The 21,074-nt window shown below is 44.8% G+C and overlaps 2 protein-coding genes across 2 annotated transcripts in view; both read left to right on the top strand.

Annotated features, from left to right (window-relative positions):
• MYO3A (myosin IIIA) overlaps positions 1-12,695 on the top strand; it is a 101,765-nt gene extending 89,070 nt beyond the window's left edge. The window contains exons 31-34 of the mRNA XM_056483287.1: positions 5,457-5,566; positions 7,644-7,684; positions 9,424-9,564; positions 11,377-12,695. Coding sequence (XP_056339262.1) covers positions 5,457-5,566; positions 7,644-7,684; positions 9,424-9,564; positions 11,377-11,491 — 407 coding nt within the window. The 3' untranslated portion in view covers positions 11,492-12,695. The remainder of the gene's footprint in view (positions 1-5,456; positions 5,567-7,643; positions 7,685-9,423; positions 9,565-11,376) is intronic.
• Positions 12,696-14,306: 1,611 nt separating this feature from the next.
• GAD2 (glutamate decarboxylase 2) overlaps positions 14,307-21,074 on the top strand; it is a 41,801-nt gene continuing 35,033 nt past the window's right edge. Inside the window, exons 1-4 of the mRNA XM_056483288.1 lie at positions 14,307-14,523; positions 14,788-14,847; positions 14,973-15,125; positions 16,138-16,371. Of these exons, the coding sequence (XP_056339263.1) occupies positions 14,448-14,523; positions 14,788-14,847; positions 14,973-15,125; positions 16,138-16,371 (523 nt within the window). The 5' untranslated portion in view covers positions 14,307-14,447. The remainder of the gene's footprint in view (positions 14,524-14,787; positions 14,848-14,972; positions 15,126-16,137; positions 16,372-21,074) is intronic.

Genomic DNA, 21,074 nt, shown 5'->3' on the forward strand with positions numbered 1-21,074 from the left:
TACTGTCTAAAATACAGGAGTTACCAACATTCTGGATATTGTATTTTCTTCCTCTATACAATATAGTAAAATATCTACAAAACCCCCAGAGATTCAAGGTCAGGTCCTGCAGATGGTCATGCTAAAGTGAAGCAGGTAGATGAGGTGATCCACTGCCTTATTAACAGGGAGGAACCTTCCTGTCTACCTGCCTACACTATCTGTTGCAGTAGGATTTATACATTTATACTCATTTACAGAGGGATATGCTTTTACTGCAGCTTTCCCTCTCTGGCTGCTTTTCCTGTCCTCCTGTTATGAAGGCAGGGATTGTTGAGCTTTAGGTGTTCTTTAAATCATGTGGTATTTACCTATTTTTAATTACGTTGGTCATTTACATTTATTTACACTTTTTCATCAGCTTCACTAGTTTTATATGTTGTTTTACAACTATAGCACATGAATTTTATTTTACAGCTAGATTTGAGAGTTTGACTGTCTTCATCTCTGGGTAGGTGGCCATTCTGCAATCACACAACTTATCACTTCCTCTGATAAAATATTTTATTACATTTGCTACCCACTGAAGGGGATGAACTGAGGGACAGCTGATGGCATACTGTGACAAATGTTCAGATTTTTTAAATGGTTTGCTTGTTTGTTTGTTTTTAATAAAAATGCAAAGCTTGCAGTTCAAAGAACATCTGAGCAAAAGGTTAATTTAATCTTATATCCGCAAGGTTAAGTTGTTCCTAAATGAGTATTTATAAGTATAAAATGCATAAAGCAAGCTGCACAAAGTTCCTGGAATAAACTGTGGCTAGAATCTCTGAGTAGGTTATATTTGCTTCTTGCATGCTTTCAGCCAAATGTAATGGCTGCAGCCCTGGACTGCATCCTTGGACTGCTAGTGAGTCTTGGTTGCTGAAGTGTCAGAACAGATGCACAAATGGCTGCTGTCAAGTTTTTTGAGATCAAAGCCTGAAGTGAGGGGAATTTGATCATTATGGGAGGAATTATTTTTTTTTCCTAGATGAATCATAGTGCTCATCCCTCTACTTATAAAATTACAGTTCAAGTACAAAATCTCAGGAAGAGACTTTTCTATATTTAGAATGAAATGTATGTGGTATGAGGAACCCCAATGCAGCTGAAGACATTTGCAACTAAATGAGGCAATGAGACAAGCAGGATTTTCATCAGGATTTCTCCTGCTGTAGCCTGTCAAAGCATTATTTACAGGAATTTAATGGGCAGCCTTTGCAAGGAAAGGGGAGCCAGTGTAGCACTGGGTGAGCAGAGCAGTATTCACCAGCCAGACTTTCTTCCTTGCAAGTGAGTAGTCAGCCAGGGAGCATTGAGGCATGGGACTGGAGAAAAACAGGCTAGGCAAGCACTACTGGCTGGTGCTTCTTGGCTACAGGAATGCTCCTTTGAGCACCACACAGCCAGGATGTAGAAGATCTGTGTTAGGAGTTTCTCAGATCCGTGGCAGAGCATAAGATCTGGGAGGCTGTGGAAATGGAATACAGCCATTTTCCTTAAATATCCTCCCTTAAAAAGCAGTAATCCCAGGTCACCAGAAATGAGAGGTGCTGGAGCAAGTCCAGAGAAGGGCAACAAAGCTGGTGAAGGATCTGGAGCACAAGTCCAATGAGGAGAAGCTGAGGGAGCTGGGGGTGTTTAGTCTGGAGAAAAGGAGGCTCAGAGCTCAGAGGCTCTCTACAACTGCCTGAAAGGAGGGTGCAACCAAGTGGGGGCCTCTTCTGCCAGGCAGCCAGTGACAGGACAGAGGACATGGCCTCAGGCTGCACGAGGGGATGTTTAGGCTGGACATCGGCAGGAATTTCTTCACCTAAAGGGTTGTTAGGCATTGGATTTCCCAAGCAAGTGGTGGAGGCACCATCCTTGGAGATGTTTAAGAAACAGCTGGACATGTCACTTCATGCCATGGTCTACCTGGCAAGGTGATCAAGGCTGGACTTGATGATCTTAGAGGTCTTTTCCAATGTTTATTAATCTGTGATTCTGTATTAGTGTCAGCCAGAGACTGAAACTGCTTCCTTCAGTGAAGCTGTGGGACTTAGATGTGAGAAATTGAGCACTGTCAACCTGTGCTGTACACAATCTGAAAGTTCTCATCCTCTTGCAGTTTCTACTTTTAGATCTATGCCAGAGTAATCCCTCTGTTTTTTTCCAAATTGCTAAGAATTTACAGCCATCAGCTGTAATTTCCAGATCTGGCTGTGTTAAACATCCCATGAATTTTTAAAAAATACCTAAAAGTTATTAACCAGAATGTTGAAGAGCAGTGCTTTTCTCAGTGCAAATTCCAAACTTGAGTTACTCGTGCTGTGTATAGTTAAAACAGTAAAACAGTATGCACATAAATGTTGTAAGCAGTAACACCTGTTAGCTTCTCATTATCAAGTCCAGGAATTCCAGTTGCTGTATTTCCATTTTTACTGATGACTTTCAATTCCCTCTACAAAACATATACAATTACTGCTTTTCCTCTTGTTTTCCTTCCTGCTTAATTCTGAGCTTGGCTTTATGCTTCTGTCTCCATAAGATGTGGAACAGCTCTAAATCAAGCATGTGACATTTCACTTAAATAACCTGAAGATGGCTTTGTCTGTTTCTCCAGGTGGCTTAATAAATAGAGACCTTTTGTCCCTTAGATATTTATCACAGCTGTAACTACACTAGTTCTCCAGTGTTCAGTATAAAATCTGTTGTAAATCATCATTAATTTACATTAGGTTCCATGGGTGTTGATTCCTCGAGATTGCTGTCTTCCAAGCTTATCATTGTATGTCAGAATGTACAGACAGCTCAACCTAAAGGGCTGTTGATACTGACTCATCTTTATTCAAACATTTCTTGCTCATTCCTGAATGTTTCAAGCACATACAGCTCTCCTCAGTGCCTGTAGTTTGTGGTGGTGTTCAGGGTACACATACCTTACTGTGTAGTTTGGAGGCAAAACTCAGAAGTGCATTTTCAGCCCTATATTCAATTTTAAAAAGGAATAATAGAGGTCCAAGCTTAGAAGACTGCCTGCCCCAACATAGTATTTCTTTCCCCTCAATTCTTTTGCACAGCTTACACGTGTACAACACAAGAGCTGAGATGAAAAGCCTTTTTTTTACTGAAACCTTTATCATTGTCAAAATGGTATTTTTTGAATGTATAACACAGTCTTCTTTGCAGAGCACACACACAAGTATACAAGTAATTTCAGCTGGAATAATTGTAATCTAGAATACAATAATGCTTTATCTGTTTGACAGTGATGAATTAAATCATGTAACAGCATACACAGTGATGAATTCTTGGGGACAGTAAAAAATCTTTAGGCATAATGAGAGTCTTTTTATTGGAATTTTCCTAGAGCCCCCAAAATAGGGGAGCCAAATTGGCTTCATTTCTTTTTTCAGATTTTCTTGCAGTCATGATCTCTGACAAAATTTTTGAATGTTCTACAGACCGGACATAAGGTGTTTCTGTTCATCAGCATTGAATTTTAAGGGATTTTTTTCCACTTTGGACTCCTGTTGTGTTTAGAAATAAAATAGGGAAGATGTGCCTCTTCTCTCAAACAAATGGAAAGTCAGATAACTCCAGGTGGCCCATTTGAAATACAGCAAGGTAGCAACAGTCCACATTAAGATCCCAGTCAAGCCTGCTGTACCTACTGAATTCAAGGAATCTCACTTATATTTAATACAGGTAACTGAAATGAAATTATTTCATCTAAAAATCATTATTTAACATGCATTATCTGTAACCTGGCTTAGAAAAACACCATTGTTCTCGTAGGTACAAAATGTTAAAAAGATACTTGTTCATTCATTACAGAAGAAGCAGTCTGCATTTCAGATAAGAAACTAAAACAGTAAATGTAATCATTGTCCAACAACAATTTAAATTAACATTATTCATTCTGGGTCCTCTGTATACCCATGACCTTTACAAGCCTTTATTTATCACACATAAAAAAAAACTTTAACAGCTAATTTTGCAGGAGTCAACACTGATGTATTACTGATCTTTTCTCATTTTAAATTATTGTGCTACCTACTTAATTTAAAAGATGTCTGCTGTACCTAGGAGAGTTTTTATTTTTATCATGTAAAAGGGTTTCTGATGGTCATAGGGGAACAAAATAGTATTAAAGTTACTTCATATGGAAGTGGATTATATCAGCAAAACACACTTCAGTAATTCACTGGGATCTAGATCCCCATTCCAACCTCACACTATATTAATTTATTAATAAGGAGATTTTTTTTTCCTCATGGACTGTCCTTAGTATATTTGTGATGGGACAAGGGCAAGATCAAACCTCACTGGATAATGCGAGATACCTTAGCACTGTGCTGTGACTTCATTCACCACCCCATATGTGTCTCTATGACCCATCTCTGCCACCAGTGTTCTGCTGCTGTGCCACCCCCTTTTCCTTCATCATGAAGGAATCGCTGTCACTGTTAACTTTTCGTACAGCTGAAGCTGAAGGGAAGAAGACCAGGCTGACCAGGCTGTACATTTGTGGTCTCTTGTCCCTCCAGAGCCAGTTCTGGGGTCTTCCTAGGCATTAGGAACTCTGCACTCAGTGTTGTCTCTGTGACAAAAGACCTATGAACCCAAGCAGCCCTGTATCTTAGCACTGTCAGAATTGCATATAGATTTTCAACAAGCAAATAACCAAGATACTTTTCTAGTTCTCTGTGTGCCAGCCAATATAATCTGAAAGTCAGTATCTAGCTCTGAATTGGGAGACTGCCAGGGGACAGTAGTTCCATTTCGTGTTAAAATCTTCATTTCATTTCTATTGGAGTAAAGGCATTTTTCACATGTTTGCAGAAAGTTTTTGTAGAAATAGAGACCAGAATCTGAGTACATAACATAGACTACATTGGATGTGATGAACATGGTCATGCTGTGTTGCCCAGTGTCACATGATTTGGCTTGAAATGAAAAGCCTCAGGAGGAAAACCTTCACTATGATAAGGTAGAGGACAACCTCTGAAACAGAGGTCTAATGCTTGTTCCCTCATTCAGGACCTTAAAGATTGACTTGAGTCTGAAGAAATACATCACCCCTGCCACACAGGTCCCTGTTACAAGGCAGTGGCCTCACAGTAGCCATTACCCCTCAGAACCCTTTTCTGAATGTGGAGCATGGGCCCTTTTCAGAAGGAGAGGCCTGTGCCAGTCAGACCTCCAGGCTGTTCCAGCCTGGCATTCATTATGTGGCATTTGTCCCTATGGGCAGTCAGGACTCAAGTGGATAAACCCATTCTCTGCTGATGAAAATGGTCAAACCAGTTGCTTACTTGAATTACTGCGAGCAGTAAAAGTGGCTATGTGGATTTTTTTTTTCCTCTCTTTGGCAAAATTATCTCCTGTTTTTTCCAAAGGCCTCCAGTTCTGTGAAGAAATAAGCATTGCTGTCTTCTGCTTTTTTACAGTTGTGGCCAAAGTAGAAGACTCTCGCCCAATGCAGAGACCCCCCAGAAGGCCACGGAAGCCCAAGACATTAAACAATCCAGAAGACTCCACCTACTACACTCTAATACATGTGAGTTTAAGAAGCTTTTCTGGGCTAAAACTGTCAGATAATTCCCACCTAAACTATCTTTCTAATTGTCCAATTCCCATTATTCTTCTCCTATGCAGCATAAAACCTGTGTCCTGCTGAAGGGAGGCAGACACAAACTCCGTTTTTCAAATGAGACTTGAAATGGAAGTACAGAGTTACCCAGACTGGGGAGCTATGTCAGACCAGTATTTACTCCTGTAGCTACATACTTTGACTGTGTGCATAAGTAGCATTTGCATTTTCAGTACCCAAATCAAGTGCTCTGTCTCCATAGTTTCTTTGTAAGTCACAGGAGAGAACCAGGAGAGGCACAGGTTTGTTTGGAGCTATTTTGAGCATCTAAATTAGTGCTTGATCTTGCAGAGAGAGCAAATATTAAAATAAGTTGTATTAGTATGCACACTGTAACTTCCTTTACAAATGTGTCAGATTGTGATTATGAAGGCATTGGCAAATACCAGCAGCTCAGGAGACTAATGGATTTGAGTGTGGCTATATATAGCCTTTGGTCCAAGTGCAGATACCAAGTGCTGCTTTCCCCTCTTGACTTCAGTGCCCTTAAATATAGGAAAAAAGGCAGGAAAGCAAGCAGAGAGAGTGAAAATGTAAAAGCATCTCAGAAAGCACTTCCAACAAAAAAAAAAGCAATTAAACTGATTTGCTCGAGGTGCCTGTATCTTAGTGACCTATTTTAACAGCCGGTGAGAACCCAGCTAATAAACTAACCGTGGCAATTGCTTCTCCTTTCAGCAGAAGGTGTCACCAGGGCCTGTAGGGACAGTTGTGTCTGGCATACCAAAAAAAGACAAATACAGCTATGATTTATTCTGAGGCTTTGAAATAACACAGCTTTGTAACAGTGATACTCTGAAAATAAATTAAATTTCAAAAAAAAAAAAAAATTCATGTAAAAATAAAATTCATTTTGTGAAAGCAAGATTGGTGGGATAAATGACTGAAATGAAAGGCATGACACAGAATCTGTATTTGGAAATTTCTGAGAAGGGCAATTCTGAAGTAAATGACTATTTAGGAAACTAAGACTGTAGGGTCAGGAACATAGTATTTTCTGAGAGCTGTTTTGTTACACGGCCAGCTGCATACCAGAAAACAGGCACAGCATCAGTGCAAACAAAATCTCCAGTAGTGCCAGGAGATTTTTAATCAATTTTTTAGCAACAGCTTTTCAAGGTATTAATCAGTATTACCTTCAATGAGTTGTATTTTCAAGAGGTTGTGTAAAGAAAAACCTGTCTTCCTGACATGAAGTTCACTGGTCAGGGACAGGTTCAATGTAAATATCTGTATACTGAAACTTAGAAAGGAAAGCTACTAGTTGTTAAATTCTTAGACCTTGGCTAAGTCATTAAGCTCTGACTTTAGATGTAGTCAGCTTTAGAGGGCAGTCAGCTTTCCCAGCTATTAGAGATTTTCTACCTTATTAAAAATCTCTGTGACCTTCAGGCATTCACAGATTATTATCAATCCCAGATCATATGAAAGTGAAGAAATACAATATGAGTGCATTTTAAAAAAAAATTCTCTATCTTTTGCAAAATCAGGTATTTCTCTCACATCATGCTACAGACATTAATTAGACACCTTACATTCTCACACATCTCTTTGCATATCAGATGACCTGAAGGAGTATACAGGTGTAAATGAAGCCTGACAATAGCCCATTATTCATATAAGGCATGAGAATTTTATTTTGGGGTATTTTTTTTTTTAAATCAGCCTATCATTTTGAAATTATGTCATACTGAAGTCCATCAGGATTTCTGATTCTCAGTGACTTTACAGTCCCTAATTCTCCTTTTTCTGTTCTGATCATCATTACTTTGGTTTTTTTTTCACAATGTGGCAACAAATTTGGGAGCAACAATCCTAATCTCAGTCTCAAAGGTTCTTAAAAGAAGTTTCCCTGGAACATTTGCCTGTTTTTTATTGTTTCTTTTACTGAAAAATATACAACACTCTCCTACCTAACACTGATGAATTTTATGTTTGCATAAGCTTTCCTTTTAGTATTTTTAATTACTTTTTGTTTTCTTAGAAATCAATACAAGATGAAAAACGGAAACCAAGAAAAGAAAGGTAATTTTTTTCATTATCTCACTATTGTCACTCCAGTACTCTAGAATAGTCTTTAGCTGTACTTCAACCAGGAGAATAAAGCATTTAAAAAAGAGTGGTAATTTGGTGATTCACAGTGGGACATATATACAAAGTTAAAATGCAGTTTTCATTGACTAAAATCCATTATAGAATTCAGCCATTCAGTTTTCCTAAAACATGGTCCTTTACCATGGTAACACAGGCAATTATAATAAGATAAGGTCCACATCAAAGATAGTTCTGACACAGAAAATAATTGAAGGCGTTTAAAATTCTAGTCAAAGCAAATGGGAAAACAGTTCTTTTTTGTCAGCAAAAATACAAAGACTGTCAAAATTTTCTCCTAAAAATATATGAGTGTCTGGAAATAGATAATAAAAAATTAAAACAATAACTATGAATAACAGCTAAAGAAGAGTATCCCTTGAAATTTGAGCCAGAAGTGTTTTCTTCCCAGTGTAACTAACCTATTTTGATGGATCTCTGCAGAGAAGAAGGAAGCAATAGGTATATTCTGTCCTTCTGTATCTTAGATCCTTATGTGTGCTGCAGACCTGGATTATAGCTCCTGACACACATCATAGCTTTATTTTATTTGTGTTTCTGCACTGAGGCTTTTCTGCTGCCCCCTCAGTGGCACTGCTGTGGCATCATGTGTGCAATGCCAGCCTGCTCATAGCTGCCAGATGAATGGGCTGCCTGCACTGTCCTCGGCTGAGGTTGCAGAATGCAAACTCTGTGGCTAAAATATGTATCTTAGAGGATGTTGCATGACATTACATCTATATAAAACGTGTTCACAGCATTGAGCTTCACTCAACTGTGATTTAAATTGCACTTGATTATGCCGCAGCTTAAAGGATTGACCTAACATCCATGTCCCCCATGTTTGGTCTCTTTCAGCTTTTTTCCTCATGTCATTTGGATCCTAAAAAATTTCACACCTATTGACTTCAGTCTAGGAGGAAAAAATAACTAAGACTCCAAAGTCTGGTGTTTTCCCTCATTGGGAACCTCAGTTAGGTTTCACTCATCTTAAATCTAGTTAACCAGTTCCCTGACTGCATCTGCTTTCATGTGCTGATTCTGTATTAGTGGAACATAGCAAGTAAATAAATTAATTACTTCTGGTTTCTAACAATGTGAGGATTGAACTCTGAACTTCTCTATTCAGATTCTTTTTAGGGTATTATTTCTTTCCTTAGCCATACTAAAATGGATGTTGGATTGATATTTTTCTGTACATATAATACCCTTGACAGCATTCACCTAACAAAATAAGAGATGTCTGCATTATTGATATTCATATCTGAACTAGTTGCTTTAGACTCTCTTCTTGTACTCAGAGAAAAAAATAGTCATCTTTAGGACTTATATTAATCTCTTGCTCAAAGAGATATCTAAAACAGACCAGACCAGATAAATTATACTATAAAAATGCCTCTCCACAATACAATACACAATACAATACAAACAATTTTAGTAATGTGTGTCTCCTTTATGAATATATAAAAGTATTTAGCATTTCAAAATTCTCAATATCTACATTTTACAGCAGTCATACTTCAGAGACTGATTTTTTGTGCCTATATATATTTCTCCTTAGCTCCTCAACAAAAAAACAGAACTAGTAATGATATTTGGCTGCCTTGGGTTTGTATGTTGAAAATAATATTGAAAAGTTAAACTGTTAACTTAGTGTTCTTTTTTATTGACAGTCTGAGCAAAGTGCTAGATTTAGATATCTACTACCAAGAGATTTCATCTACTGACTCCAGCTCCAAGGACAGCAGTACTACCACAAGAAGGAAGAGATACCCAATTGAGCGCAGGACTTCCATTTTACGTTCTACTGAGCGGTAATTCATACAAAATAGTAATAGAAAAGAAATATTATAATTGTTTACATATTCAAAATATTAATAAAAAGAAAATAAATGCATTTTCAAATTACACATAAATATATTGTTTTAGACATGAAGTTTCACCAAATTATCCTGCAGAACATATAGCTAAAATTTCCCATCTCAAAATGGGAATATTCCCCATGCAAGAGGGATAAATGCCAGTGTGATTGGTGTTCAGCCTACCTGCCAGTTTCTGGTTTCCCAAGGGCCAGATGGACAGACATTCTGCATCTCTGATCTAAAGTAAAATTAAACTGAAGCAGAACCTAAAAACTGTATTTCTGATTAGTTAGGTTTTAAATGGTGTGCCAGATTTTCTGCATGTTTTCTGCAGCTAAGACTCCAGCTTGACTGCCTCCTTCTCCTGCTGTCCTGTAGCAGCACAGTGCCTGTAGCCTGCATGCACCTCGCCAAAGTGGACAGCCAGGAGAAAAACCCCAAAGGGAGGGTTCACCCACCCTCCTCTCTTCCCAAATAGACTTCATAGAGCAAGACTAAGGAAATTCATATTCTCATTCTGGCCACTGCACTCACACACACTGCACGTGCAAACACACTTCTATATATCTTAATGTAATTGTATCTTCTTGCATGTTCCTAATTGTAAGAAAAGCTTGGAAAACTATCTAGGTCAAAGTCTTAAGGGAAACACTAAGCCTGGGATGAGCCCTGAATTTGAAAATGTATCTGTAGTAATAGAGGAAATGTTTGTAGAACATTTGGAATGTAGAATGTTTTGTGTGCCTTATGTAATTCATATCCAGCCTGTTTTTCACGTAGGATCTAAATTAGTTTCAGGAAAGTGAAGATGTGTAATTAAAAGTAATAATATCAGGGAATTACCAAATAGTTTACAACCATTAGAGAATGTTGCATTTCTAAGGTGGTTAATTACACCAAATTCTGAGGTCTGGTTCAGGTGAAAGTTTTGCTACTGAGCTTACTAAAAGGAATTTCTTGCCCTTTACTCTTCGATGCTCTGATTGCAACCGAAGTAGCCATAGTGCAACAAAATATGTGTAACTTCCAAATTTACAGTTACCTCAGAGGGCAGATACATGCAATTAATAAACATTTCTGCACTTCAGTATCTCTTGAATAGAGTCACCAGGATATAAAGACTGTACAGCCATTTCAAACAAAAAAAGTGAAGCATTGAAGTTTACCTTTGACATTGGTATAGGACCAGTGGTGGAGGCACCTTTAGTGTAGAACACTACAGATTTTTGTACAGATTTAGTTCAGAGTAATTTACTTTTTCAATAACTGTCTTATTTTTAATCTTGCTCCATGGTAACAGCTGATGCCAGATCATCATTCCAGCCTGTCAGAGGTGGCATCCAAAATGCATCTTGCCATCTGAAAAAAAAATCGAGATGGACACTTACAGTGAACTCCACAGGCAGGTTTAATAGAGAGCAAACAAATTTATGCCAACTGAAAATCTGGTGCAGTAACCATCAGGCAAACGCTACTGCAAAGCATCTCCATGCTCACAACGTTTTTATGTCCTTTTATTATGTCCCCTCCATAGAAGAACATGTTGTTCTTCTGTGTTCATCTGCTTCTAGCATATAATGTGTTTGTTCCGAGGTGCCTGTTTTGTGCGGCACAGGAAGAGGCCTAGCAAAGTCAGCTGTTTTTTTTTCTTTCTCCTTTTATTTTTCCCCCACAAGGGTGGAGGTTAAGCAGTTGATTAGGAGTGTTTGCCAAGGTAAATGTTTTGACTTTAATTTCTAAAACACTTCTGTGCATAATCCCTAGGTCGAGGGTTGCAGAAAGACCCCTGGAAGAGAGCAAAGCCGAAGATAATCCCTATGACTACAGACGACTGCTGCGGAAGACCTCACAGCGCCGGCGCCTTATCCAGCAGTTCTAGCTGCTGCTGCTGTTCCTGCTGCCATTTGGCTTTTATTAGCATAATTTTTTTTATCATTTTATACCATGTGTTTCCTTTTTTTTTTTTTTTTAATCCTCAATGTTTCAAGTTTATGTGTGTGTTCATGTGAATATGAATTACTGTGGTTTACAGCCCAACACCATTGCAAAGGGACACTGTCAGTCACAATCCATATTCTTCCTTAATATAAAGATGAGGTTATTTTGTGTACCGTTGCTACATCCTAAAATTATTAAACAGCTTAAATCTAGTTTACTTTCCTCAGTGCATATTTCTTTTTTTTCTATTTCAACATTCTCATCCAATCAAAATAATAATTTACTTTCCAGTTCCCTAGTTAAGCTTTCAAATTTTCATGTGCACCTTCAGAAAACCTTAGTTATTGTTTCTAATTGTTTTACAGGAAAAAAAAATTACAAGAGCGCCATGGAGGAATTTCTGCTTATTTTAGTCTACATTGCCTAAATTTTGGGATGACCTGTTTGTGGCAAGTGTCCCTCTAATGAAAATTAACGCATACGATTAATTGGATAGCAGACTATGGCAGTTTATTTCATTATTGACTTTACTGTAAAGCTAGTAGCCAGGTTTAAAGGTCACTATTGTGTGTATAATCTTTATGTTGGAGATGTCCATTTATGGGAAGTATATCCAGCCCTCACCTCTGCCTCTGAGCTTTGTGACTAAGTGATGAACTTTTAAATCATGTTTGCTTTGTTCTCATTTGCATTAGATTTTTAGGAATCTTAATCTCTGGGGTACAAAGAAAGGAATAGAAATACACTCTGGTTGGTTGCTGCTGAAATGTAATGATCATTCTTAATCAGTTCCACTAGAAATTAAATGAAAATAAAAGCAATAGCCACAGCGTTCAAATTTTCCCTTGATTCCTTATTCAAAAGACCTTATTTCACAGAAACGACACAGATAATTGCAGCACTTTCTTTCAGGGCTCATAATTGTGTGTTCCCAGCTGCAAAGCAAGAGAAGGCAAATTTCATGATGTGAGCATAAAGGCCTGATCCTACTCCATTCCTCAGCTCTCCTAAATGTGACAATTGGCGGCAGCACTCAGCCACAGGGGCTGGGTTTGCCCGTTCCCCACGCACATCTGGCCTTTTCCCCAGAGACAGATAGCCATGGCTCCCTGATCTGTAACTACTTACAAGGCTGTGCACCCGATTAAAATGTACTGCAATGTAAAATTTGCAATAAATTGTTACAATTTTTAAAGTTGCTTCATCATGTATTATTAAAATGGTAAATAAAAATGTACAAAGCAGTAATATGGTTGGTTGTGTCTGCATTACACCCAGAACCGACAAAACACTGTGGACTGGGGCATGAGTGAGCAAGGCAGGGAAGGGCTCACAGCAGCCTCTGGCCGTAGAAAGCTGGAGTTATTGTCTACGTGCAAGCCAGTGTGATGCAGCAACTGAACAGACTGCAATTCCACACAAAATGATGGCTGGACTGGTTTTCTTCTGCTTTCCCACCACAGCAGTGTTTTATAGCATTGAGACATTTCTGCGAGTCTCATGGCAGGACACTCCCCATGACCATGTGGGTGCCTGCAGAAAGCAGAGAAGCCCCGGGCTGAGCACAGGGCCTGGCTGCGAGCAGCGTGGGGGCCCTTCGTGACCAACGCTCTCGGCAGAGCCACATCCTGACCTGGAGTGGTCCCGCCCGCCTCCCTCCAAGGCCAGGGCTTGAAATCCCTGTGCCAGAGGAGAGGCAGCCCCGGCAGGGAAAGGTGCCCGCGGAGGCCCGGCTGGGTGGCAAAGGGAGGTCTGGTTGCCTTCAGAGACGTGAAGGGAACGGGAACAGCTGTTGTGCTCCTCCCGTCTGGCCGCCGGGCCCTCTGCCTCCTCGGGGATGCAGCGGTTCCACCAGCGTCCCCAGCTCGAAATGTTGCGGGCATCCCCCGGGAGCGCCCCGGGGCTCCAGGGACAGGCGGGGGCAGCCTCGGGGCCGCGCAAAGCTCCTCCCGCACGTCCTACGAGCCCGGACGCCCCTGCCAGCCCGGGGGCAGGAGGGACAGAGGGACACCAGCCCCGTGCGGGCCCCTCCACCAGCGCCAGCCCCGCGGCGGCCCAGCCCGACGGGGCCCCGCCGGGGCTGTGGGGTGCGGGCTGGCCGATGGGACAGCGGGGGCTCGGGGGTGTCTCTTCCCCATCCCGGACCGCCAGCGGCACGGGCTGTGCTGGCCTCCGCGCCGCCGCCCAGGAGTGCCCTGCTCGCACCTGCGGAGATGCCCCGGTGCAGAAGTGGGAGGTGTGGTGGGGGGATTTCCCTTCGCTTGCATCTTAAAGGACTGAGGACACTTTCCCATAGTCCCAACCTTCTCCTCGAGCTACCAAGCTGGACCACCGCTGCCGCCCGCGCCAAGACTTGGAAAACTACCATTCCACCCCGCTCAGCGGCACCGGGCGGCTCAGCGCTGTCCGCCCGCCCCGCCGCACGCACCGTCGGTGAAGACGGCGCAGGCACCCTCGCTCGCCTTCGTCCTCCAAGGCAGCAGCAGCCCCAGCTCAAGCAACGCCTTGGGTCTGCCCCGAGGGCTATCGTGCTCCCACCGCCGCCCCTCGCTCCGCCGGTGCGGGGTGCGGACACCCCTCAGAACAGCCGCGGCCGCTGGCCGCCTCAGCGGGCACCTCTTCCCGCGGAGCCGCCCGCCCCGTCCCGGGCACCAGGGCCTGCGGGGCGCGGCCGCGGCGGCTCGGCGAGCGCGCCCCGGGGGCGCCCACGGGACCCGCTCCCACCCACGGGACACGCTCCCACCCACGCGTGCCCGGGGCGCTCCCGCCCCTCCGCCCGCCGCCGCCTGGCGCAGCCGCGCACTTACACACCGCACACTCACACTCACGCACACTCGCTCAGGCCGCCTGGGCTGCACATCGCCGCTGCTCGCCCGCCCCGCCGGTTCGCCTCCGCCATGGCAAGCCCCGGCTCCGGCTTCTGGCCCTTCGGAGCCGAGGAGGGCTCCGCAGCCGCCGAGACCCCCGGCACAGGTAGGGGGACGCCGAGCTGCCGAGCGGGATCGGCCCGACGGAGCCGCCGTGACAGCGCTGCCCGGTCGCCGGAGCCCCCTTTGTGACAGCTCCACCGGCGGGACGAAGCGGTGCGGGCGGCGGGGACCGACGGCGACCGGAGCCCGGGCCCGCGCCGCGGGGCTCTGCGGGGCAGGGGGCTCCTGGGGAGCGGGGCGGGGGGCGGGCGGGACGCCCCCAGCCCGCTCCCGCTCCACGGACCCTCCGCTCGATTTTCTCTTACAGCCAGAGCTTGGTGTCAGGTTGCCCAGAAGTTCACGGGAGGGATCGGAAACAAACTCTGCGGTAAGGGCGGGATGCCCCGGCAGCCCGCGGCGGGGGCGCGCCGCGGGACCTGCCCCGGGCCGGGGGGGCGGGGGATGAGGGTCGATGCCCCGGTAACGAGGCCGTGTGTCCGTGTCGCTGTCAAGCTCTGCTCTACGGAGATGCCGAGAAGCCCGTGGAAACCGGCGCCAGGGCAGCAGCCCCGGGGGTAGCGGAGCCGAGGCCGACCTGCACCTGCGACAAAAAACTCTGCGGTTGCCAAAAAGCGGACGTGAATTACGCCTTTCTGCACTCAACAGGTAACGGCGCTCCCGGGGTGCGCTGCTTCTCTAAAACTAACAACAAAAAAACAGCGGTTCAGTTTGGAAATTGTCTCCGTTCGCCTTGCGCGGACGCGTGGGGGGTCCGGCGGTGCGCGGCGGAGCTCTGCGCCCTCAGCCCTGGCCCCGGCCGGGCATTTCTCAAATCTGCCAAAGATCTGTCAAACACCAAAAAAATCCCGAAAAGAAAAACCTAAAGCAGTAAAACCCCGCGTACTGGAGCCCGCGGATTTTTCTTTCTAAGGAGCAGAGGTAGATAGCATCGACCTCCTCATTGAAGACCCTGCGATGTAATTAAGCTTGGAGGGGAGGAGGGAGATAGAGCGCTCTCCTACTCATTTGCTTTAATTCGAGATATTTTTGCGCTTCATTTTTTCCGACCTTGAAGGTAGCGCCTCTGCCAGTGAGTAGATCCCAGGTCCCCGCCGATATGCTCTGGCCAGGAGCTCTCCCGTTTGCTCGGCAGCCCGGGACCCCAAATTAGGGGCTTCCACTACAGTGTGGCTTTGGCTGAGCCATCACTCTTAAACAAAAGCTTTGTGTACACCTAGAGTCCGTGCAGCATTGCCTCAGAAAAAGGTGTTAAATTATCAACAAGTCACTCGCATAGGAAAGTCACCACCAAGATATTTTATTGCAGGGCAAATGACAGTTTTTAAGATGTTGCTTGTAGCATTTGTTGCTCAGTCTTTATTTCCTACGAGAATCGTTTTCCGTTTCTTCTTGTTTCCCTGCTCTCACTGTCTTATAAATTAGTCTGAAATATACTGTGCACAGAATTGGCCAATTTAGATAGGATATTAAATCTTGTTATCTCTCAGAACATTCCTCGAAATACAACTTTGCCAATTTGCTTATTAAATGAAAACAAAACATATTTTTATTGACTACAGTGTAAAGGTTTTGTTAACATAAATAGGAGAAGGCTTTGTTCAAAATCTATGCATGTAGCCAGAAAACGAAGTGAACTTTTAAATTTCTCCATTCCCAGATCTCCTGCCGACATGCAATGGAGAAATAACTACTATGTCTTTCCTACAAGACGTTGTGGACATTTTACTTCAGTATGTGGTGAAAAGTTTTGATAGATCAACAAAAGTTATTGATTTCCATTACCCAAATGAGCTGCTTCAGGAATATAACTGGGAACTGGCAGACCAGCCACAGACCTTGGAGGAAATCCTACTGAACTGCAGAACAACTCTGAAGTATGCAATTAAAACAGGTAATAGCGATGCTCATTTTCTACCCTGTATGGTCTCATCCATTGATTAAAGGTGCCATTTCAATTTAGCTTGAAACGTTAAAGATTGAAGCAGCAACTGTATTTTGTCAGCTCCAAACAATTTCTAGCAGAGACAGAAATCGTTTTCCAAAATGATAAAACACTCCAGCAGCTCCATCTCTGTAGCTGTCAGTGCAGCCTCGCACACCCTCTCCGATTTAAAATTAATGCGTCTGTGCATCGGAGTTGCCGAGTGTGCCACAGAGCAGAATTCGCAGCACCTTCACCAATTTCTGCCGTTCCTTTTCATCCCTTTCATGTGTGGTGCCCGGCGATGGCCCCTCGCTCCCTGCAGAGCGGGGTGCGGGGCAGAGGGGAGTCCCTGTGAGGGGACAGCAGGGACCAGCCCAGTTAACAGCCGAAATCGCAGTAAACGGCCTGTGAATCCGAACTCAGAGCGGCCATTTGTCTCTCACTTCGCCTGCAGGACGTAAAATAAAAAGAGGATTTAGCTGAACCTTACACAGAAATATCGAGGATTTTGTTTCAACTTTAGGCGCAAGCAATAAAACCAAAGTCCGATTTGTTTTAGCAGCAATTTGATGTTTTTCACTGGGGGAAGCAGGGATGGGTTGGCTCCTGCCTGCCTGGGGTCCCGCGTTGGTCGTGCCCCTGTGGGGTTCGTGGAGGGAAGGCAGCACGGGGCTCGTGGGGAAGCGCCCGACTCCGCACCGGGGCCACCTTAAATAAACTGCGGCGGAGCGGGCAGAAAGCGGAGCCGCAATTACGGCTGTCATTGGGAAATAATAGCGAGTCCGGGGAGCTCTTAGTGGGAATTTGAATTACTGAGAAATTGCTTAAAAATAAATGTGAAGCAATTACTGAAAGAGACAAAAGGCTGATTTGTGACTAGAGGTTGAGTGGAAAGCAAAAAAAAAATCGGGTTTTGAGAAGAGAACAGAACAGACCGATCCTGGTAAAGATTGTGAGGGTTCTGTGTAATCCTCGTTTAGGGGTGGAATGACCATCCGCATGTTTTGATGCATGGGTCGGGTGTTGTCAAGATGTTTCTAAAATATTGGATATAATAGTTAGGTAATGATATCCAGAGGAACAAAGTCGATCAGTGCAGTGATCTATGTGATGTGTCTGGATAGGGCATAGGAAGCGTGTTTGCACAGAGTGATGTAGAAGGTGAGATCTGTGATTCTGGGAAATCAAGAAATAGGCTTTCTTACGTGATTTTCATTAATTGTTTCTTGTTATAGTCTGTGTTCACATAACAGACCTGTTTAATTTTGTGCATCAAAAAAAACCCTTTAAAACAATATTACCATTTCTCTTCCTCTCTGTAAGTATCGGAAGCTCTCCCATCTTGGCATTTTAAAATATGTTTTAATGCAAGTAATATTTTTGAAGTCTGCAAACGGGTGCTGGACGGTTTTGTGAGATGTGGTGGCATGGCGGGGTGCAGCCCAGGGGGTGCAGAGCCGCCTCGCTTGGCTGCTGCTGCTGCTCCTCAGCACCCTGGGGTGACAGCCCCAGCCTGGGGAGGGGTTCCCGAAACGCGTGGGGTTTACACCTGGAGCCCTTCGGCATGTGCTTCGGAGTAGAACGCTGGAATTACCCTCAGGAAGGACAGTGCGGGGAGGTTTCTGGCGGCAGCATCTGCCTCCTCTCCTGCCGCAGAAGCCCCTCGGACACGGCCCCTCCTGGGCGGTGTTTGGCTGCAGGGGCCCGGCAGGCTGATTGAAAAATAAATTGTATTGCATAGATTAGCCTCCCAGCCGGTCCAGGGATCGGGGAGGCAGATGGCTGAGTTTTCGGCCGAGGGGCTGCTCCCAGGTGTTGTCTGCATGCCACGGCTCACTGGGAAAGCCAGACTTTCAGCCCCCATACCAGCAGAGACGGGATTCTTGCCGAGAGGATGTAAAAGGCAGTGACTGCGCATGCAGGGGAAGATGGGTGTGAAATTCAGTACGATTGAAAATGGACAGGGGGATTGAAATACGAGCGTTTGAAAATGGCTTGGGAACTCTGGGAGCTGTGCGAGGAGCCGGCTCTGGCCCAGGCTGGCAGCCCTGGTGGCGTCCATGAGCGCAGCGAGGCTGCAAGCACGGCCGGACCTGGTGCCAGCCGTGCCTTTATCAGAGCCTTTACCCGAGCCTTTATCCGTACCTTTATCCGTGCCTTTATTCCTGCCTTTACCCGAGCCTTTACCCGTGCCTTTACCCGAGCCTTTACCCGAGCTTTTACCCGAGCCTTTACCCGAGCCTTTACCCGAGCCTTTACCCGAGCCTTTATCTGTGCCTTTCTTTATCCCTACCGTCTGGCCGTGCCCAGCCCTTCTCGCTCCATCCCTGTGGGGTTGTGGGGGCCGAGTGCTCTCGCTGGGCATGCCGTGCCCCAAACCAGGAGCGTGTGTGACACGGTGTGTGGGGCAGAGGCGCGCCCTCATAGGGAAAGCCAGGTCTCGGGTGTCCCTGTGCCTCGGCCCTGGTTCTTGGCCATCATCTCCCGGTTTGCTCTGGGATATCCGTGAATACATTGTGTATTCTGTGAATACATTGTGTATTGCTAAACAAACCATTAAGTAATAATCGCCTATTTTCACCTCTCGACCAGTTCTTCACCCTGTCACAGTCTCCTTTCCGGTACCTCTTTGTTAAGGAACAGCTTCAACAAAGGATGCAGAAGCAGCCAGGGAGAGATTTTTGAGCACCTCTCACAAACTCTTCTCACCTGGCCAGCGGAGCCTGTATTTTAAGCAAAGCCTCAGGTTTCCACGGCCATCTAGCCAAGGGAAGAGAGCTCGCTTATGTATTGAGGTGTCGCACGGACAGACAAACCCCTGCAGCTGGGGCAGGGGTCAGGCTGGGGCAGCACATCCCCTGCCTTTCGCTGTCACAGCCGTGCTGCAGGAGGGAAGGGCACGGAGTGGAGCGGGCTGTGTCTCAGGTGTGGGTGCTGGGGGCTCTCCCAGCAGCAGCAGCTGCTGCTCTCCGTGTCCTGACGTCTCTCGGTGCAGCTCTGCTCCCTCCACCTCGCTGGCTGCAGGCTGCCGGGCCCCGCGAGTGCCCGGGTCTGCTCCTACGGCGGCTCCCAAAGCAAGTGGTGTGCTGGGAGGTTTGCTTGGAGAGACAAGCAGTGGCAACAGGGCTGTCACCCGGGGCTGAGAGTGGGGCTTTGCCCAGCTTTTCAGTGTGGATTTATTTTCAAAACAGGAATTTTTGTAACCTCCTTTGAGTCTTCTTGTTGCCCCGATCCACTAAAGGCTTTTAGCTTCTGATTTTCTGTTGCTTTCAGGTGAAATTTGTCATCCATCTGTGATATGAAAACTAAGCTATAAATATGGAAATCTTCAAAATCCCTCCATCAGCGGAGGTGCAGTTCTCTGCAGGCAGAGACCCTTGAACAGGATGGCTGAGGCTGTGGTGATGGGGTGCGTGTGTCTTAGGTCCACCAACCTCACTCAAGAGTGTGAAGAGCAGGGAGCAAGATCCAGTTCATTCTGCTGGATCTAAACACCATTCCTCGGTGCTCAGGGTCTTTGTCTGCCTGTCTTTGGCAGCACAGACCTGGGAAAGGTGGCAGTTCCCCCAGTAAGAGGGGGAGCTCTGTGCAAAATGCAATCAGGCTGGAGGGCAATAGCACAGGGCTGGTCTCAGGTTCAGGGCACAGGCAAGTGGAATTTGCACGTGTGTTCCCTGCCCCATAGCCTCAGCTCTGGTCTGCCTGCTGAGCTTGATTACTCTGCCTTTGTGTGCTGCAGGGTGGGAGCTGGGGAGCAATTCCCCGTGCTGCTCTGCCAGCCATGTGTCCACGCCTGATAAGAGGCCACAGGAGACCAAAGATAAGTTTTCTCTCAGTGCTGGGTCTGCATTTCCTCAATCATCTTGCTCTATCTTTTGTTTTCTCTGATGGCAATAACAGTACATCGTCTAAGGGTCAGGACAGGTGTTTTCCAAGCAGAGGCTGCCTTCCTTTGAGTTGGATGGCATTTAAGTATTTGTGGACCATCCATAATTTTTACCAGTAATTATGCCACTTATCAGGGGCTTGCGGGAAGTAACTAGTAAAAATGGAATTTTAATGCTTCCTATGTTTAATGGCTCTAGGCACGTTTTCAAGGAAAATTTCTAAGAGGATTTTAGAAAAAAAAATAGAAGCCAATTAGATTAACAAAGTAAAGAGACTATCAGCTCACTGAATGTAGTCCTGTGCATCATTCTGCTGGGGCAGCAGTGCTGGTTTTCATGGCATTTGATTAAAATCACAATTGCAAGTAGCCAGGCCATTCATAATTGCACTCTGACAGTGAAGAAATTACAAGGACCACCACCTTTCCTGCCATCTTCGTACAATCATCAGCCACTGAGTCATGTGCAAAGCAGTCACCAAAATACTCCATTTTCTCATTTCGCCCTGTCTATTACAATCATTAGCCATTCATCACTGATGTTATATGTCCTGGCAAGCTTTTCAGATGGTGTCTCATGTGTGCCTTTCAAACCTAGTCAGGCAAAACCACATCCAGTGACAACATGTGACACACTAACGGGAGCAAACAGCTATTTTTGTGAGGCAGCAATGTGCTAATTTTCAAGGCATATTGAAAGGATAATAGGGAATGCTGGAATTCATTATTCTGCTTTGAGTATAATTACTCTGATTTTACTGACTTTGGAATGAGAAAGAAGAGA

This window comes from Oenanthe melanoleuca, chromosome 2 (genome assembly GCF_029582105.1).
Source record: "Oenanthe melanoleuca isolate GR-GAL-2019-014 chromosome 2, OMel1.0, whole genome shotgun sequence".
In the NCBI taxonomy this organism is placed as follows: Eukaryota; Metazoa; Chordata; class Aves; order Passeriformes; family Muscicapidae; genus Oenanthe; species Oenanthe melanoleuca.